This window comes from Triticum urartu, chromosome 6, assembly GCF_003073215.2.
Source record: "Triticum urartu cultivar G1812 chromosome 6, Tu2.1, whole genome shotgun sequence".
NCBI classification, from domain to species: domain Eukaryota; kingdom Viridiplantae; phylum Streptophyta; class Magnoliopsida; order Poales; family Poaceae; genus Triticum; species Triticum urartu.
This window is the reverse complement of record NC_053027.1, coordinates 96317406-96333308: the sequence shown is the minus strand read 5'-3', so window position 1 is coordinate 96333308 and position 15903 is coordinate 96317406. Positions and strand designations below refer to the sequence as shown.

The 15903-nt window shown below is 43.7% G+C and overlaps 1 protein-coding gene and 1 pseudogene across 1 annotated transcript in view; both read left to right on the top strand.

Annotated features, from left to right (window-relative positions):
* The first annotated feature begins 1086 nt into the window (after positions 1-1086).
* LOC125516607 lies at positions 1087-2769 on the top strand (annotated as a pseudogene).
* An 815-nt stretch (positions 2770-3584) lies between these two features.
* The window catches only part of LOC125516606 (receptor-like protein 3), a 93037-nt gene continuing 80718 nt past the window's right edge, over positions 3585-15903 (top strand). The window contains 1 exon segment of the mRNA XM_048681986.1: positions 3585-5038. Coding sequence (XP_048537943.1) covers positions 3585-5038 — 1454 coding nt within the window.

The following is a 15903-nucleotide window of genomic DNA, read 5'->3' as shown; positions in this document are numbered from 1 at the left end:
GATGTTCAGAGTTAAGGAATCTGTCCGCCGTTGTCATCTCCTGCCTCTCATAGTCTCTCTCCCTCTCGATGGTGACGGCGGCTGCGGTAGCGAGGATCCTATACGGCGCGTACCGCGCCCGCGAGCACCGTGGTGCGTATCGCCCCTCACTCGCTGCTGTTTCTATGGGCCAACCCATTTTGGGATTTAACCCCAACCGGTTTTGGGAAGGTTCTAGAACCTTCCCTGAACCGGGTTTTTATGTTTTTCTTTAGGTTTTTTTCCTTTTTCCTTTTTCTTTTCCTTTTTCTGTTTTCTTTTCATTTTTTCTTTACTTTTATGTTTTCATTTTTATTCTTGTTTTTCAATTTCCAAAAATCTATTAATTCACGATTTGTTTCTAAAATAGTTTTTTTAATGATGAACATTTTTCCAAAGTCGTGGTTTTATATTTACTAAATCGTTACTCTTAAATCATGAACATTTTTTTGAAACTCTGAACATTTTTTAAAAACTCACGAACATTTTTTTAAACCATGAACAGTTTTTTTTAGAAATTTGTGAACATTCCCTTAAGTCATGAACATGTTTTTCAAATAATGAACATTTTTTTTTGAAATAATGAACATTTTAAAATTAAAGACTACTTTTTCAAAATCATGAACATTGTTTTTCAAATTCATGAATGTTTTTAGAATTAGCGAACAATTTTTTGAATCATGAGCATTTTTCCAAATTCGTGAACATTTTTTTTAATCGTGAACATTTTTTCCAAATTCATGAACATTTTTCGAATTAGCGAACATTTGATTGAATTTTTTAAATTTTTTGAACATTTTTTACAAATTCATGAACAGTTTTTGAATTCCAGAGCATTTTTCTGTAGTCATGATGTACTTATTTTGTGAACATTTTTCAATTTCACAAACTTTTTTTTGAAATCATGAACATTTTTTAAATTTGTGAACATTTTTTGCCAAATTCATGAACAAATTTTGAATTACCGAGCATCTTTTTGGAAATCATGATTGTTTTATTCAAAATTAGCACATAAACTTTTCCATCTCAACATAAAGAACTTTCATATTATGTTTCAACAGGCGCGGCATGCCGCCGCGCGGGTATGCTAGTTTCTGTAACAGCTCACCATCCTTTGTGGTGCTTGAACTATGTTACAACAGATTCACTGGCAGCATCCCCGTTGAATTTGGTAGTTGTTCGAAGCTCAAAATACTCAGTGCTGGCCACAACCGCCTCAGTGGGACATTCCCAGATGAACTCTTCAATGCTACTTCGTTAGAATATCTATCTTTCCCTAAGAATATCTTACATGGAGTACTTTATGGTTCACGCATAATGAAGCTCAGAAACCTCATAACCCTTGATTTGGGAGGGAACAGTTTCAGTGGCACAATTCCTGATTCTATTGGTCAGCTCAAGAGACTGGAGAAGCTCCATTTGAACAACAACATAATGTCTGGGGAGCTTCCATCAGGTCTGGGCAGCTGCACAAAACTCATAACCCTTGATTTCGGAGGGAACAGTTTCAGTGGCACAATACCTGATTCTATTGGTCAGCTCAAGAGACTAGAGAAGCTCCATCTGAACAACAACATAATGTCTGGGGAGCTGCCATCAGGTCTGGGGAGCTGCACAAAACTCATAACAATTGACCTCAAGAACAACTACTTCAATGGAGAACTTATGAAGGTCAACTTCTCCACCCTGTCAAATCTAAGAATTTTAGATCTTCACATCAACAACTTCACTGGCACAATTCCAGAGAGCATCTATTCATGCAGCAATTTGATCACGCTGCAGCTATCAGTCAACCATTTCCATGGAGAGCTCTCGTCAAGAATAGGAAATCTGAAGTATCTCTCCTTTTTCTCGATTGCCAACAACAATATTACAAACATCACAAACACACTTCACATTCTTAAGCAGTGCAGGAACCTTAACACCCTGCTAATTGGGCACAACTTCAGGGGTGAGCTCATGCCAGAGGATGAAAAAATTGATGGTTTTGAGAATCTTCAGGTTTTGGGCATCGGAGGTTGCCAGTTGTTTGGAGAAATACCTCTTTGGTTATCGAAGCTAGAAAATTTAGTGATGTTAATCTTATCTGACAATAACCTCACTGGATCAATACCAGCCTGGATCAATGCCCTTAGCAATCTCTTCTATCTAGACATATCTTCCAACAGCATCACAGGAAAAATTCCAACAGCATTAATGGACATGAAGGTCTCCGAACTACCAGCTGATGCAACTCTATCACTTCAATACCGCATACCAATTGATTTATATAAAGCTCTGGATCTAAGCAATAATATGTTAACTGGTGAGATCCCCATGGAGATTGGTTAGTTGAAAGCCGTCTTTTCAGTCAATCTGAGCTTCAACGATCTAACATGGCAGATCCCAGAATCAATATGTGGTCTAACAGACCTCGAGGTGCTAGACTTGTTAAGCAACCATCTCACAGGTGCAATCCCAGCTGCATTGAACGGACTGCACTCCCTTTCAGCTTCCAAAGTCTCTAGCAACAATCTGGAAGGTCCTATTCCATCTGGAGGCTAGTTCGACACATTTCCAAATTCTATCTTCGATGGGAACACAAAGCTTTGTGGTACTATCCTCCATCGCAACTGTAGTTCAGCAAAAGTACCTCAAGCTACCATTCTTACAAAAGAAGTTTTTGCGATTGCCTTTAGTGTGTTCTTTGGTGTAGGTGTGTTGTATGATCAGATATTTTTATCAAGGTTTTTTCTTAGAACTAGGCGATAGCCCAGTAGTGGAAGCGCAGTGGCCAAACTAGTGTATCTCTTTTTAATAATGTGTCTGGGGTGCTAGTACGTTGGTCTCACTATTTCATCTTATCAAGGTTTGTAGGCTAGGCTTGCTATCCATGTACCAGAGCCATGAGTTGGTTGCAAGATCTTATGGGTTTCACCTCTAGCCTACCCCAACTTGTTTGGGACTAAAGGCTTTGTTGTTGTTTGTTTTTTAAGGTTTGTAGGCTAGCCCTACTCGACTTTGCCAATTTATTATGGCAATTTTGTTCAGAGTTGAATTTAATTCAGGTTTAGTGACATGTCAAGTAAACAAGATTCGTCAAGGTGGTGGTGTATTCCATGCAGAGAGACTACAAAGGAGTAGAAAGTGCACTACACATACAGTAAAGATCGTCGAAACAAAACTATTCAACTAAACCTTCAATCCACGAATCACAACCGGATACCGTTCGACAGACCATGTCCACTGTCCACATAAGCATCACACAAATCGCCAATCAGCCTGTCACTACTATTCCTCGGTCCTCACGCGATACCGAGTCCCACCCAGATCGGTTCCATGGAAACCACAAATCCCAGTCCAAGGTAAGTAGTCAGTAATAACGAACCAGCGGAGACGCCAAGACAGCTAATCGAAAACAACAACAACGGAATCCTTAACCCAAACTCCTTCGTAACAACCACGGCCACAAGAGGCAAATACATATAATGGGAGCAAGAGCTGCTTTTTTGTTTGTCTCGTGCTATTTCTCCATAAGACCATTGATGCCTTACATAGCCAGTGCATAACTTGAGGATCTGGCTTCTATGCTAGTTTCATCAGAAACCATGCAGCCCCTTCAATTTTCAAACAAGACACACAACAACAAATTGTACATACCTTCCCTTGGCCTCACTCTTGTGCTGCTGATCTCCTTGGCCTCTCCCGCAAGTTCCTACACGGAGCAGGAGAAGACCTCCCTTCTCCAGTTCCTCACCGAGCTCTCATGGAACGGTGGTCTTGCCGCCTCATGGTGGAACAACACGAATTGCTGCAAGTGGGAAGGGATCACCTGCAGGCAAGATAGGATGGTTGCCAAAGTCATGCTTGCTTCAAAAGGCCTAGAGGGGCACATCTTGGAGTGCCTTGGAAACCTCACCAGGCTGCAGTATCTTAACCTCTCTCACAACTCGCTGTCTGGTGGTCTGCCGCTGGAATTGGTGTCGTCCAGCAGCATCACCGTCCTTGATGTCAGCTTTAACCAGCTTAATGGAACACTCCACGAGTTGCCATCTTCAACCCCTGCTCAACCCCTACAGGTACTGAACATCTCAAGCAACCTATTTGCAGGACAGTTTCCATCCACCACATGGAAAGCAATGGAGAATCTGATAGCACTCAACGCAAGTAATAACAGCTTTACAGGGCAGATACCAACTCATTTCTGTAGCAGTTCACCATCCCTCGCTGTGCTAAATCTGTGTTTCAAAAAATTCAGTGGCAACATCCCGCAGAAACTTGGTAATTGCTCCAAGCTGAGAGAGCTCAGGGCCGGCTACAACAATCTCAGTGGAACACTTCCAGATGAACTCTTCAATACTGCCACACTAGAGCACCTGTCTTTTCGTAACAATGATTTACATGGAGCTATTGATAGTACACGCATAACCAACCTCAAAAATCTTGTAACTCTTGATCTTGGAGGGAACAGATTCGGTGGAAAGATTCCAGATTCGATAGGCCAGCTCAAGAAGTTGGAGGAGTTCCATTTGGACAACAACAAATTCTCAGGGGAGTTGCCATCAGCTCTAAGCAACTACACGAATCTCGTAGCAATTGATCTCAAGAAAAACAATTTCAGTGGACAGCTCGCCAAGGTCAATTTCTCCAACCTGCCAAATCTAAAGACATTAGATGTTTACTTCAACAGCTTCACCGGCACAGTTCCAGAAAGCATATACTCTTGCAGCAATCTGACTGCACTGCGGGTATCTACCAACAAATTAACAGGGCAACTTTCACCAAGATTAATTGATCTGAAGTACCTCACCTTCCTATCACTTACCACAAACTCCTTCATAAATATTGCAAATGCACTTCACATCCTTTAGAGCTGCAGGAACCTTACCACTCTACTTATCGGCAGTAACTTCAAGGGAGAGCTCATGCCAGATGACAACACAATTGATGGTTTCGAGAATCTTCACGTTTTGGACATCGGAAGTTGTAAATCATTTGGAGGAATACCTCTTTGGATATCAAATCTTCAAAAACTAGAGGTGCTAATCTTATCTGAAAATCAACTCAGCGGATCAGTACCAGCCTGGATCCAAACACTAAGCGACCTGTTCTATCTAGACATATCGAACAATAACCTCACAGGGGAAATTCCAACAGCACTGATGGATATGCCAATGCTGAAGTCAGAGAAGAATGAAGCCCATTTGGACCCAAGGGTCTTCGAGCTACCTATTTATGCAGCTCCATCACTTCAATACCGGGTTCCCATGGCTTTGCGTAAAGTTCTTGATCTAAGCAACAATAAACTCACCGGTGAGATCCCCATGGAGATCGGTCAGTTGAAATCCTGCCTTTCACTCGACTTAAGCTTCAACCACTTGACAGGACACATCCCACAATCGAGTTGCAACCTCACAAACTTGCAGATGCTAGACTTGTCCAGTAACAACCTCACAGGTGCTATCCCAGTTGCACTGAATACCCTGCACTTCCTTTCAGCATTCAACATTTCAAACAATAACCTGGAAGGGTCTATTCCATCTGGAGGCCAATTTGATACGTTTCAGAATTCTAGTTTTGATGGGAACCCAAAGCTGTGTGGCTCTGTCCTCACTCACAAATGCGATTCAGCAGAAGCACATCAAGCCATCATTCTGTCAAGAAAACCAACTGACTGCAAGGTGGCCTTTGTGATTGCCTTCAATGCTTTCTTTGGTGTAGGCGTGCTGTATGATCAGTTAGTCTTATCAAGGTATTTTAGCTAGTCCTATTTGGGTTCACATAGTAGCTTATGGAAATTTGGCTCATATTAGGCTGCTACTCAGGTTTAGCAACGCTCAACTAATATGCTTCTCCTCTAGGTGCGAGTCACAATTAGGTAGAAATTAAATATTATAGGGTGAAGAGTGATTTCATTACGTGGAGATGTCAAAGTATGTAACTATGTAAGACATTCTGTCAAAAACTGTGTCATCTCAGCATTCCATATAACACAGTTCAGCACATTGTAGTATGTACCCGTGATGTTCTAATAGCTTTAATTTCAACAATAAACACTTTGTAGTTGAGGCATGGGGCATTTTGCGGTGGGTGAGTAACTAAAAGATGAATGTAAGATGCAAGCACTACAAGCCACAATTACTCGCAGCATGCAGAGCAGCACGTAGAAATCCATCACAAAATCTTATTAGGGTTAAAACTTAAAAGGAGACTAGCAGCTAGAACAACAAGGACAACTGAATATCAATCACGCGCCCCAGTTTTCTTTTCTAGATTTGTTTTGCAAGGGGTAATGTTTTCCCTGGTCTTAGACTCCCAGCTTTTGAGATGGCGATCATTCTGGTTCACACAAGCATTGAGGTTAGTCTAGCTTGTGCTTGTTTGGCTTTCTGCTGGTTTTTTAAATGAAGCTCAAAGAGAAACACAGAGATGTGAAAGGTGGAGCTAAAGGCGAAGACTTCGTAGGACCTTGATGTAGCCACAAATTAGATCATCAATAGGTCAAGATAGTTGAGTCTACAATTAGGAACTCTGAGTAGCTATAAACTTGCATTAAAAAAAGAGTAAACACAAGTGACACAATAAAATGTACTTAATACATGAACTCGTGAACATTGTATACAAGAGAAGTTAATAGAAAGTGGTCAATTACATCATATAATTTGGTTCTATACTCTTTTGTGTATATATCCTGAATGCTACGCCTTTGTGATCAACTCTTTGTCCTTCGAATCAAATGGCACAACTACTGCCCCTTGTGGAAAAACAAAGGACTATGTAATACTCATAAACGTAAAAGGAAAACATCATGTGATGCATCTCAACCTGCGCAAAACAATGTAAAAACCATACATGCTATCTACATACTCTCATTGTCTACCAAAGCATAAGTAGCTGAGGGACCCTGTACAAAAGAATTGACAATTAGCAAGAAAGAAGCATGCCATTAGCTGTCTAGACAACAATAAAACAATAAGTGTGAAAAGCCCCATCAGAATTAGCATTTGCCATCAAGTTTATGAGCTAAAGTTGAGCATTCAACAGTCGATAAAACATATTAAGCATCAGCTATTAAACAAAATCTTTTTGACTAATAAGACAACATAGATATGAAATGGGCAAACTCTATTTTGCCATCCAGTTTATGAGCTAAAGTGGAAAGCTATGGTCACAAATGCATAAATAAGCAATATAGAAAATTAGTTAAACAGATTTTGTTTTTCCCTTGAAATACCTGAAGGAGCCCGCTAATTCCACGTGTGCTTTGAAAAAAGTACAATGTATTACTTGTTTTAGTCATGGGCAAACACATTCTGCCTTATAATCTTTGATAATAAGATATACATAGTTTTGAAAAGGATGTGCATTTTTAGAAGCATGTGTATTTTGAAGTAATTTTCTGTGTGAGCAAGGATGCATGGTAAAAAATTATGGCCTTGCATATAAAAAAGAAACAGAGAAGGAAAAGCAATCAAAAAAGAAGAAAAATACAATGGAGCCAAATAGAGCTCTTGGAAGCATCTCACAGGGAAGTAATATGCCTGGGAAAGCAGTAGAAGACCATCATGCAGGGTAGCCTGCTCATAGGCGTGCATAAAACCACATTGCACCATGTTCCATGAGAAAGCCCTCAGTGGCACCCCCTCTGGTGCGGTGTGAAGACACTGTCAAAGCCCGCTATCTTGCTCCCTCCATATGCTCTAGATGACCAGAGAGATAAAAGCATTTTGTTTTACTCACCCTGCATTCTTGACCAAGCATCCCGCCACCAGGCCTGGAGAGCAAGATTAGTAGGGAGTGACCTCGTTTCAGAATCATTATAAAAATAAAAATAAAATACCTAAAGGCCGTCAATAGAAAAGAACACAAAATTCTTGAGTATTCACCGAGGCATCTATATGTAAATCTGGAAGAGACAAAAATCAAAGACATCACAACATAAAACAGGATAGAGAAATTCATCCAGATCACATGGACATGCTGGCTGCGTGTATGAGTCAAATGTATACAGAAATGAGACCGAGAGGCCAACTTGTTGCTATTTCAATGCACACAAAGCCGTATCATGTATGAATCTACAAAATAGCCACAGTTTATGAATAAGATGGAGCACAATTCTAAAATATTATTCGATGGAAGCTTTGATTGCAAAATGAACAAAACGATTATATCCTACTGTTGTTCGAGGTTTCATAATTCAAGAAGAAAAACATTGTCTTTAACCAACAATACAAAAATGTAACCGTGGACACACACAACAGCTGGCCTGGTTGCACTCGTCCAACTTGACAGCATGCCTTGAGTGCTCGCTTAGGGTGCCCCTACTGGTCTGGTTCCGGACATGGCTCAGGATGACGATGCCCAGCCGGTAGCACAACTGTCAAGGCTCATCAGAGCCGGGTCTTGAACAAAAAGGGCCGGTTGACCCAGCCCTGCCAGGTCTTGAATGCCTACAACAGCAAAGGTGAATAATCCTCTCAGTTACTAAAAAAATATGTTTGAGGATTTGGGCAATAGTGTCATTCCTGTAGCAGAAAAGAAATCTCCAGCATATTTGCCACTACTTTTTCCTGAAGATGCCACTACCTATCGTGAAGTTTAATATCAATGGACCAATACTCATTTCAAACTGCGAAAATAGAATGCCGACAGAGACCAATGATATTCAACTATCTAACAATCTCATGAGTTAAAAAGAGGAAGGCAAGAATATAGAAACATCTGCACGATTTGAGTACAGTTCGAACAAAATCTACATAGGTATACATAAGTAGCCATATGGAGCTGTAAACCAAGACAGAGGCCACCCAAGGTAGAACATCAAACAGTGACAAAGGAACATCAAAGCATTATATAGAACACTTTGCAATACACATAGCAGAGAGCCTAATGCTTGAACTCTGATGGAGTTATCAATATAAGCTTTAAATACTATTGTGAAGCAGCTTTACCTAGGCTTTAGCACCGGAATACATGAATCCAAAAAAACTAACCATTAGAATTAAGTCCCAAGAGCCTAGTATTTAGAAACCTATAACTCTGGGTGAACATAAGATAATTCATACAGTCAATCCGCTAATAACTAAGCAACACAACTAAGCAACACGTAGTAGTTATCTTCCTGCTAGTAAAGAGAGCCAACCAAACAACCAATATGCCTAGGCTTCAGAAAAAAATTGCCTGAAGGAATAACCTTGGCAGATAATTTATAAATACACCTCGAAAATCATCACCAAGTTTAACAGGTACATGTTAATTTAAATCAAGAGAACACAAAAGGATCATGTAACATGGTTCCTACCTTCTACCATTTTGGAAATTATTGTACGCTGAAATCTACAGCTTCTGCTGGACAATGAACATATGTTAAGAAGAAAAGTATAGTTTAGGAAGGTGTGCATAACAAAATATGGAGCGCGCGTCCCCTCCTCCCATTCTCTTCTACCCTGCAACGACAGAGAGTAAAATTCCTTAGTTCTTCGGCTATCTATGAATCAAGCTTTTGGTCCTAGGATGCACAACCAATAAAAAGCATTACAATTTTATAAGGCATGAACAACTGTACCTTGAAGCACGGTCAACATGCAGGACATAGCTCGTAATTCTATTTAGGAATCATCATCTTCATAAAGTAACAAGTAAACTTGGTCATCCATGCACCGACTGTAGCTTGCTTGCTAATTTTCACCTATGTCACAAATAGGACAATCATGTTCAAACTGAAGGTGAAAGCAGTACACATTCAGTTTCTTATTTAATTTAGTATACTGATAAAATCTCTATGAAGAAGCAGACCAACTGCTAGAAATAAACTGGCATGGAACGAAATCAGTGCCACAAAACCATATAGACATGCATGCTTCGGCCTTGCAGATGATGATTGGGATATGAAAAAAAGATAGAAAAATGCATTGAAAGCTTGGACCTGAAATGTAGAAGATTACCCCCTTGATCTACCGATGAGAAATACACGTAAGCGTCAACCAAATGCAATCACAGTCAAGTATGATTTCTTTAATCTATTTAGGGTGTTTTTCACGTACTGTGCAAGTAAGTAGCAAGGGGCTGTTCTTCAGTAACAACATCTTATTAGCTTCAGATGACGCCCATTGACACTATACTGCTAATTTAAGTTAAGTTGTGATCCTAATATTCGGCTAAAAAGACACATGGAAAGCTCAAACTGAATCGGGATTATCGATCTGCATATTATAACCTACCAAGGTTACCATGACAATGTACATAGTCTGGAGGCTAACTTAAGAATGTAAACAATATATATATATATATTTATATAGACATTTCACGACATCAAACAATTACGGGTTGCGGTTTTAAACAGAAATACATGATGGATCATTGCATACAGCTATGATTATAAAGGTACTACTCTTACCGTCTATAATTATAATTCAATTCTTTGTCGATAAGAAAGCAACCATCATTGTGGATACCTTTATATGCTTCTAGTGATCCTATGAGCATATGCTAATACTCCTTAACATAAATCTCACTTGTCATCGCCATCGTCAGTGTCTTGCTGGAATCACATCCTCTATCTGCAAACTGAAATAATAGCAACATCAAATCCCTCTTGAAGGTCTCACCCTGGACCTCCCCCCTGTTGATCTGCACAGGCATGGCATTAACCAAGCAAACTCAACAATCCACACCATGCATATAATATCTCAAGTAAACTTTTTCAGGAAATTCACAGTACACTTCAACCCACTTGATTTATACACATGAACTTAACGGGATATGAGTATTTACACACAACAATTCATGGTTAATGTGGAACTGAAGCGACAAATTGAGAAAATCAAAATCTTACCTTAATGAATAAGCGGGGCAAGGAGGAGACTTCAAGGGCAACCACTTGTGTACTCTGAACAACAGAATGACCATATTCATTAAATATCACATTCAGCATACCCTCAAATCGACTGATGTAGATTATTGGGCTAATCTGCAAAAAGAAAAGCTAACAGGGGCTCTTCTCCTTGTGCAGATGTGTACTAAATTGGAAGGTTGACTTGCCGAAAGTACTGCCCAGCGACAGCAGGCATAGCACTGACCCAAACATGCAGTTACAGCTAATCAAAAGAGGAGAGGAGCAGGAAGGAAGAAGGAACCTGCAGACGTGTGGGCAGTACAGAGCCATCTCTGGCCTAGCGCGGTGTGAACGATGACCAGTTGTTCCTTCCGGTGACCCTCTCCCGTCGGCTGGCGCACATCCCTCTCCTCTTTCCTCTCTATTTCTACCTCCTCTCCTTCCTTCTCTCTCTCCCTCTCATCTTCTCTCTCTCCTGTAGATCAAATCGAGCGCCGTCGCCGTCGCCCTTTGACTGCAGGTCGCCGCCGCCGTCGGAGAAGCTCACCTCCGTGCCCGCACGAGATGAGGAGGGGTGGGCAGCGATGGCATAGGGGAGGAGAAGCCAACGCTGTCGGATGCCCTGCTCGGGAGCCGCCTTGTCTCTCCGGACGGGGCGCGCTCCACGGCCACCCCATCGTGTCGAGCTCTCCTAGGAGGCGACTGAGGTGGGAGGAGGAGGAGGAGGCAGCGGCGGTGACTGAGGTGGGAGGAGGAGGGGGGCGGCCGCTAGGGTTTTGAGGAAGGACGGGAGGAGGAGGAGAGGAGGAGGAGGAGGGGGTCGGGCGTGACTCATGAGAGGAGGAGGAGGGGGCGTGGGAGGATGTGGGGTCATTTCTTTTTCTTTCGTTGCCGCTTTTTCGTTCACTACCGCGTGAGTCGTAGGACTATTCACAGTCGACGTGGATGCCGCGGTTGTGACTACCAACCCGCTCATCCTTTATAAGTTCAATTCAATTCTTACTAGTGAGGAGTCCAAAGATGCGGGACCACGGAGCCGAGAGCAGGATGGAAAGAACCTTCTCCGTTGGTGATCGAGTTTTCTTAAAATTGCAACCGTATGTGCAAGCCACTGCGGCCAGAAGATCCAATCAAGGGTATAAATATTTTGGCCCTTGTACAATTTTGCAGCGGGTGGGAGCAGTTATCATTGGACCTTCCATCTACAAGCAAGATTCACTGGGTTGTGCATGAGAAAGCTCTGCTGGCCTCTGGCATGCTTTGTTCGTGCCCGGATTTGACGGGGTTGGCCTAACTCTTGCTATGGGGGTGGCAGCGGCGCTTCCTGGTGGTATTGGCAAGTTCCCGAGCGAAAGCTTCGCACTTGGCACCGGCGACGGCGGCGCTTGTGGGTGTCGTTTCCTTCTTGAAGGCGTAGTCATGGGTCTCGCTCATGTGCTAGGGCTCCGGGTGAAAAACCTTGTCTGCTCTCAGACACGGCAGCAGCGACACTTTGTGTCGTCACCCTCCTGGGGGTGTTGCCGTGGAGTTTTGGTGTCATCGGCTGGTCCTAGGCGAGGTATTAGGCTAGCTCTAAACTTCTTGTTGTATCTTTTGATCCACTTTGTAAGAGAGTCTTCTCTCCACATTGTATCGTTTGGTCGTGTACTGTTCGGTGTTGTTGTTTTATATATAAAACGGGGCAAAAGCCTGTTTCGAGAGAAAGCTCTGCCGACTCAGACAGTGCCACGACATGACCTACCTGAAGTTTGCACTTAACTCACCTCAGGTATCGAACCATTGTGCATCTGATCAGATTCTAAAAGGGTTGTTGCAGGCAATAATTCTGTGGAGTTGGTGGGCATCCAGTGGACAACACTTCCCTCCTCCTGGAACACATGGGAGAACAAAGCTGATCTTCAACAACAGTTTCTGGCTGCACCTGCTTGGGGTCAGGCAGAGGGCAATGTTATAGCCAGGGCTCGGCCCATATCCGTGACCCAAGTCCAGGATCAAGCCCAAAGCCCGGTGAGAGCGCCATCTAGCTGTGTCCAGCTGCTGGGGCACTGCCCATGTAAAGGGTGCCGTGTGTGTTAGGAAGAGGCATTGATGATCATTTACCTGTAAACCTCACATACTCTCTCTGTTCCTCTACCATCTCTCTCAAACTGAGAAATCATATCTCTGAGATTGTATCAACTCCAGAATTCTATTTGGTGAGCTGTCCAGAATGGTGTACCGGGGAAGCCAGGACCTGGGAAAAGGAAAACAAACACACATGTATAAATCAGGCAATCAAAGCTCACAAGAACAGGTAGCAAAGGGCATATGGCACCAGATCACACATCCTGCACAAACTTGTCCGTCACGCCCAGGTGATGACCTGTTTGTCGCGCTGTGATCAAGGCGCTCGAGCATGAGCTGGGTAGGCCCATGCCACACACTTTCCTCAACCACTTCTCATCACAGCTTGCCGTCAGTGTTGCCATGGACCGGCTGGTGGCTCTAAGGGAGTCCTGGACTAAGGGGTCCTCGGGCGTCCGGCCTACTGGACGTGGGCCGGACTAATGGGCTGTGAAGAAATAAGACCGAAGACTCTCTCCTGCGTCCGGATGGGACTCTCCTTGGCTACCCAATATGAAGATTCCTTTCTCTGTAACCGACCTTGTACAACCCTAGTCCCCTCCGGTGTCTATATAAACCGGAGGGCTTAGTCCGGATTAGAGAGACAATCATAATCATAGTCATACATGCTAGACTTTGAGGGTTTGGCCATTACGATCTCGTGGTAGATCAACTCTTGTAATACTCATATTCATCAAGATCAATCAAGAAGGAAGTAGGGTATTACCCCCATAGAGAGGGTCCGAACCTTGATAAACATTGTGTCCCCTGTCTCATGTTACCATCGACCTTAGACGCACAGTTTGGGACCCCTACCCGAGATCCACCGATTTTGACACCGACATTGGTGCTTTCATTGAGAGTTCATCTGTGTTGTCCTCAAAAGGTTTGATGGCTCCTTCAATCATCTACAACAATGATGTCCAAGGGAAAGTCTTCCTCCCCGAACAGATCTTCGTGTTCGGCGGCTTCGCACTATGGGCCAATTCGCTTGGCCATCTGGAGCAGATCGATAGCTATGCCCCGGGTCATCAGGTCAGATTCGGGAGCTTGAACTACGTCGTGGATATCCGCAGAGACTTGATCTTCGATGGATTCGAGACCACGGCAGTAGCTCCCCGTCACCTCGATGAACATGACTTAGATCTGTCATCGGGCCATACCCAGGAAATTGCACCTGTAACCGCTCTGGCCTTAGATCTGGAGCAGGTCGTGCCATCCGAGGACAGGAAGCTCAACCCCGCCACGGAAATTGCAGACTCCACGACGTTGGAGCCGCACACAGACCTAACTTCTAGTAATGCCCGTGTCACCGAAACCCCAAACTCATTTTCGGTTATAAGTTCCGAACTACGTGCGTCCGCGCATGTCGAGCATGATCGGTCATCAACCACCGAATTCAACACCGCGGACATCTTCCGGCACTCACCTTTGGGCGATGTGCTGAACTCAACTAAAAATCTATCCTTAGCGTGGGATTCACAGTCGAACTATATCCGGTTCGAACTAGAAGTTGACGACGGGAAATTTCGCTCCCCACCTGCCACCCACTTTATAGCCATTGTCGAAGACTTAACAAACATGCTCGATTACGGCTCCGAAGACATCGACGGTATGGACGACGATGCAGAGGAGGAGGATGGCCAAAACCCGTCGTTTACCGGACGCTGGATGGCCACTTCTTCGTACGACGTATACATCATGGATACGCATAAAGAATCTAACGACGATGACAAAAAAGATCCAGTCGAGGATAAACCTCCTGGGACACAGCCTAAGCGCCGACGTCAGCGGCGCCGCTCTAAGTCATGTCATGCACAAGATAGCAATACCGGCACGGGAGAAGATAATACTCCTGACGGTGCCGACGATAATGAAGACCCTGTTGAAGCAACTTCCGAACAAGAAGAACGGGAAGATGGGCAAGTTAGCCCCGACGAACAGGCCATAAACGAAGACTCGGAGAACAGTAATTATCTTCCGCTCTCCAAGGATGAGGTGAGCCTCGGCAACGAGGATTTCATCGTGCCTGAAGAACCTCTCGAGCAGGAGCGCTTCAAGCGCCAGCTAATAGCCACTGCAAGAAGCCTGAAAAAGAAGCAGCAGCAACTTCAAGCTGATCAAGATCTACTAAATGATAGATGGACTGATATCCTGGCAGCCGAAGAATACGGTCTTAAGCGCCCAGCCAAAAGTTACCCGAAGCGCAAATTGCTACCATAGTTCGACGATGAGGCGCTGGAGCCCATACCATCATCACGCAATGGGGTTGACCGACTACCACGTGGTCGGGATAAAGCAGCAACTAAAGCCGAACACCAACCCGCCCCGCCTCATTATAAAGGCAAAGATAAAATAGCTCGTGGTCACACATATGACCTCCGGCAGGACCTGAACAACAAAGCAGGGCATACCGAATCAATCTATGGATCGCAAGGGTGTACCTCGACAAGTGTCGACGACTATCTATTTGGACGCGACAAGCCCAGTCATGCACGGGCCAAACACCGCAGACGGACTCCATCGGAGCTACGTCACGACGCGACCCGATATAGAGGCGCCGCACACCCTCTTTGCTTCACTGACGAAGTAATGGATCACGAATTCCCAAAAGGGTTTAAACCCATAAATATCGAATCATACGATGGAACAACTGACCCCGCGGTGTGGATCGAGAATTTTATTCTCCACATTCATATGGCTCGTGGAGATGACCTCCACGCCATCAAATACCTCCCTTTAAAACTCAAAGGGCCAGCTCGGCACTGGCTAAACAGTCTGCCCAAAAATTCTATTGGCAGCTGGGAGGAATTGGAAGAGGCCTTCCTTGACAACTTCCAAGGTACATATGTCCGTCCACCAGATGCCGATGACATAAGTGTAAGGGCATAGTTATCCCTAAGGTGTTTTGGTGATTGATGACAACGCGTTTGCGGACTAATCGTGTGCCTTGAGTATCCCAGACATTT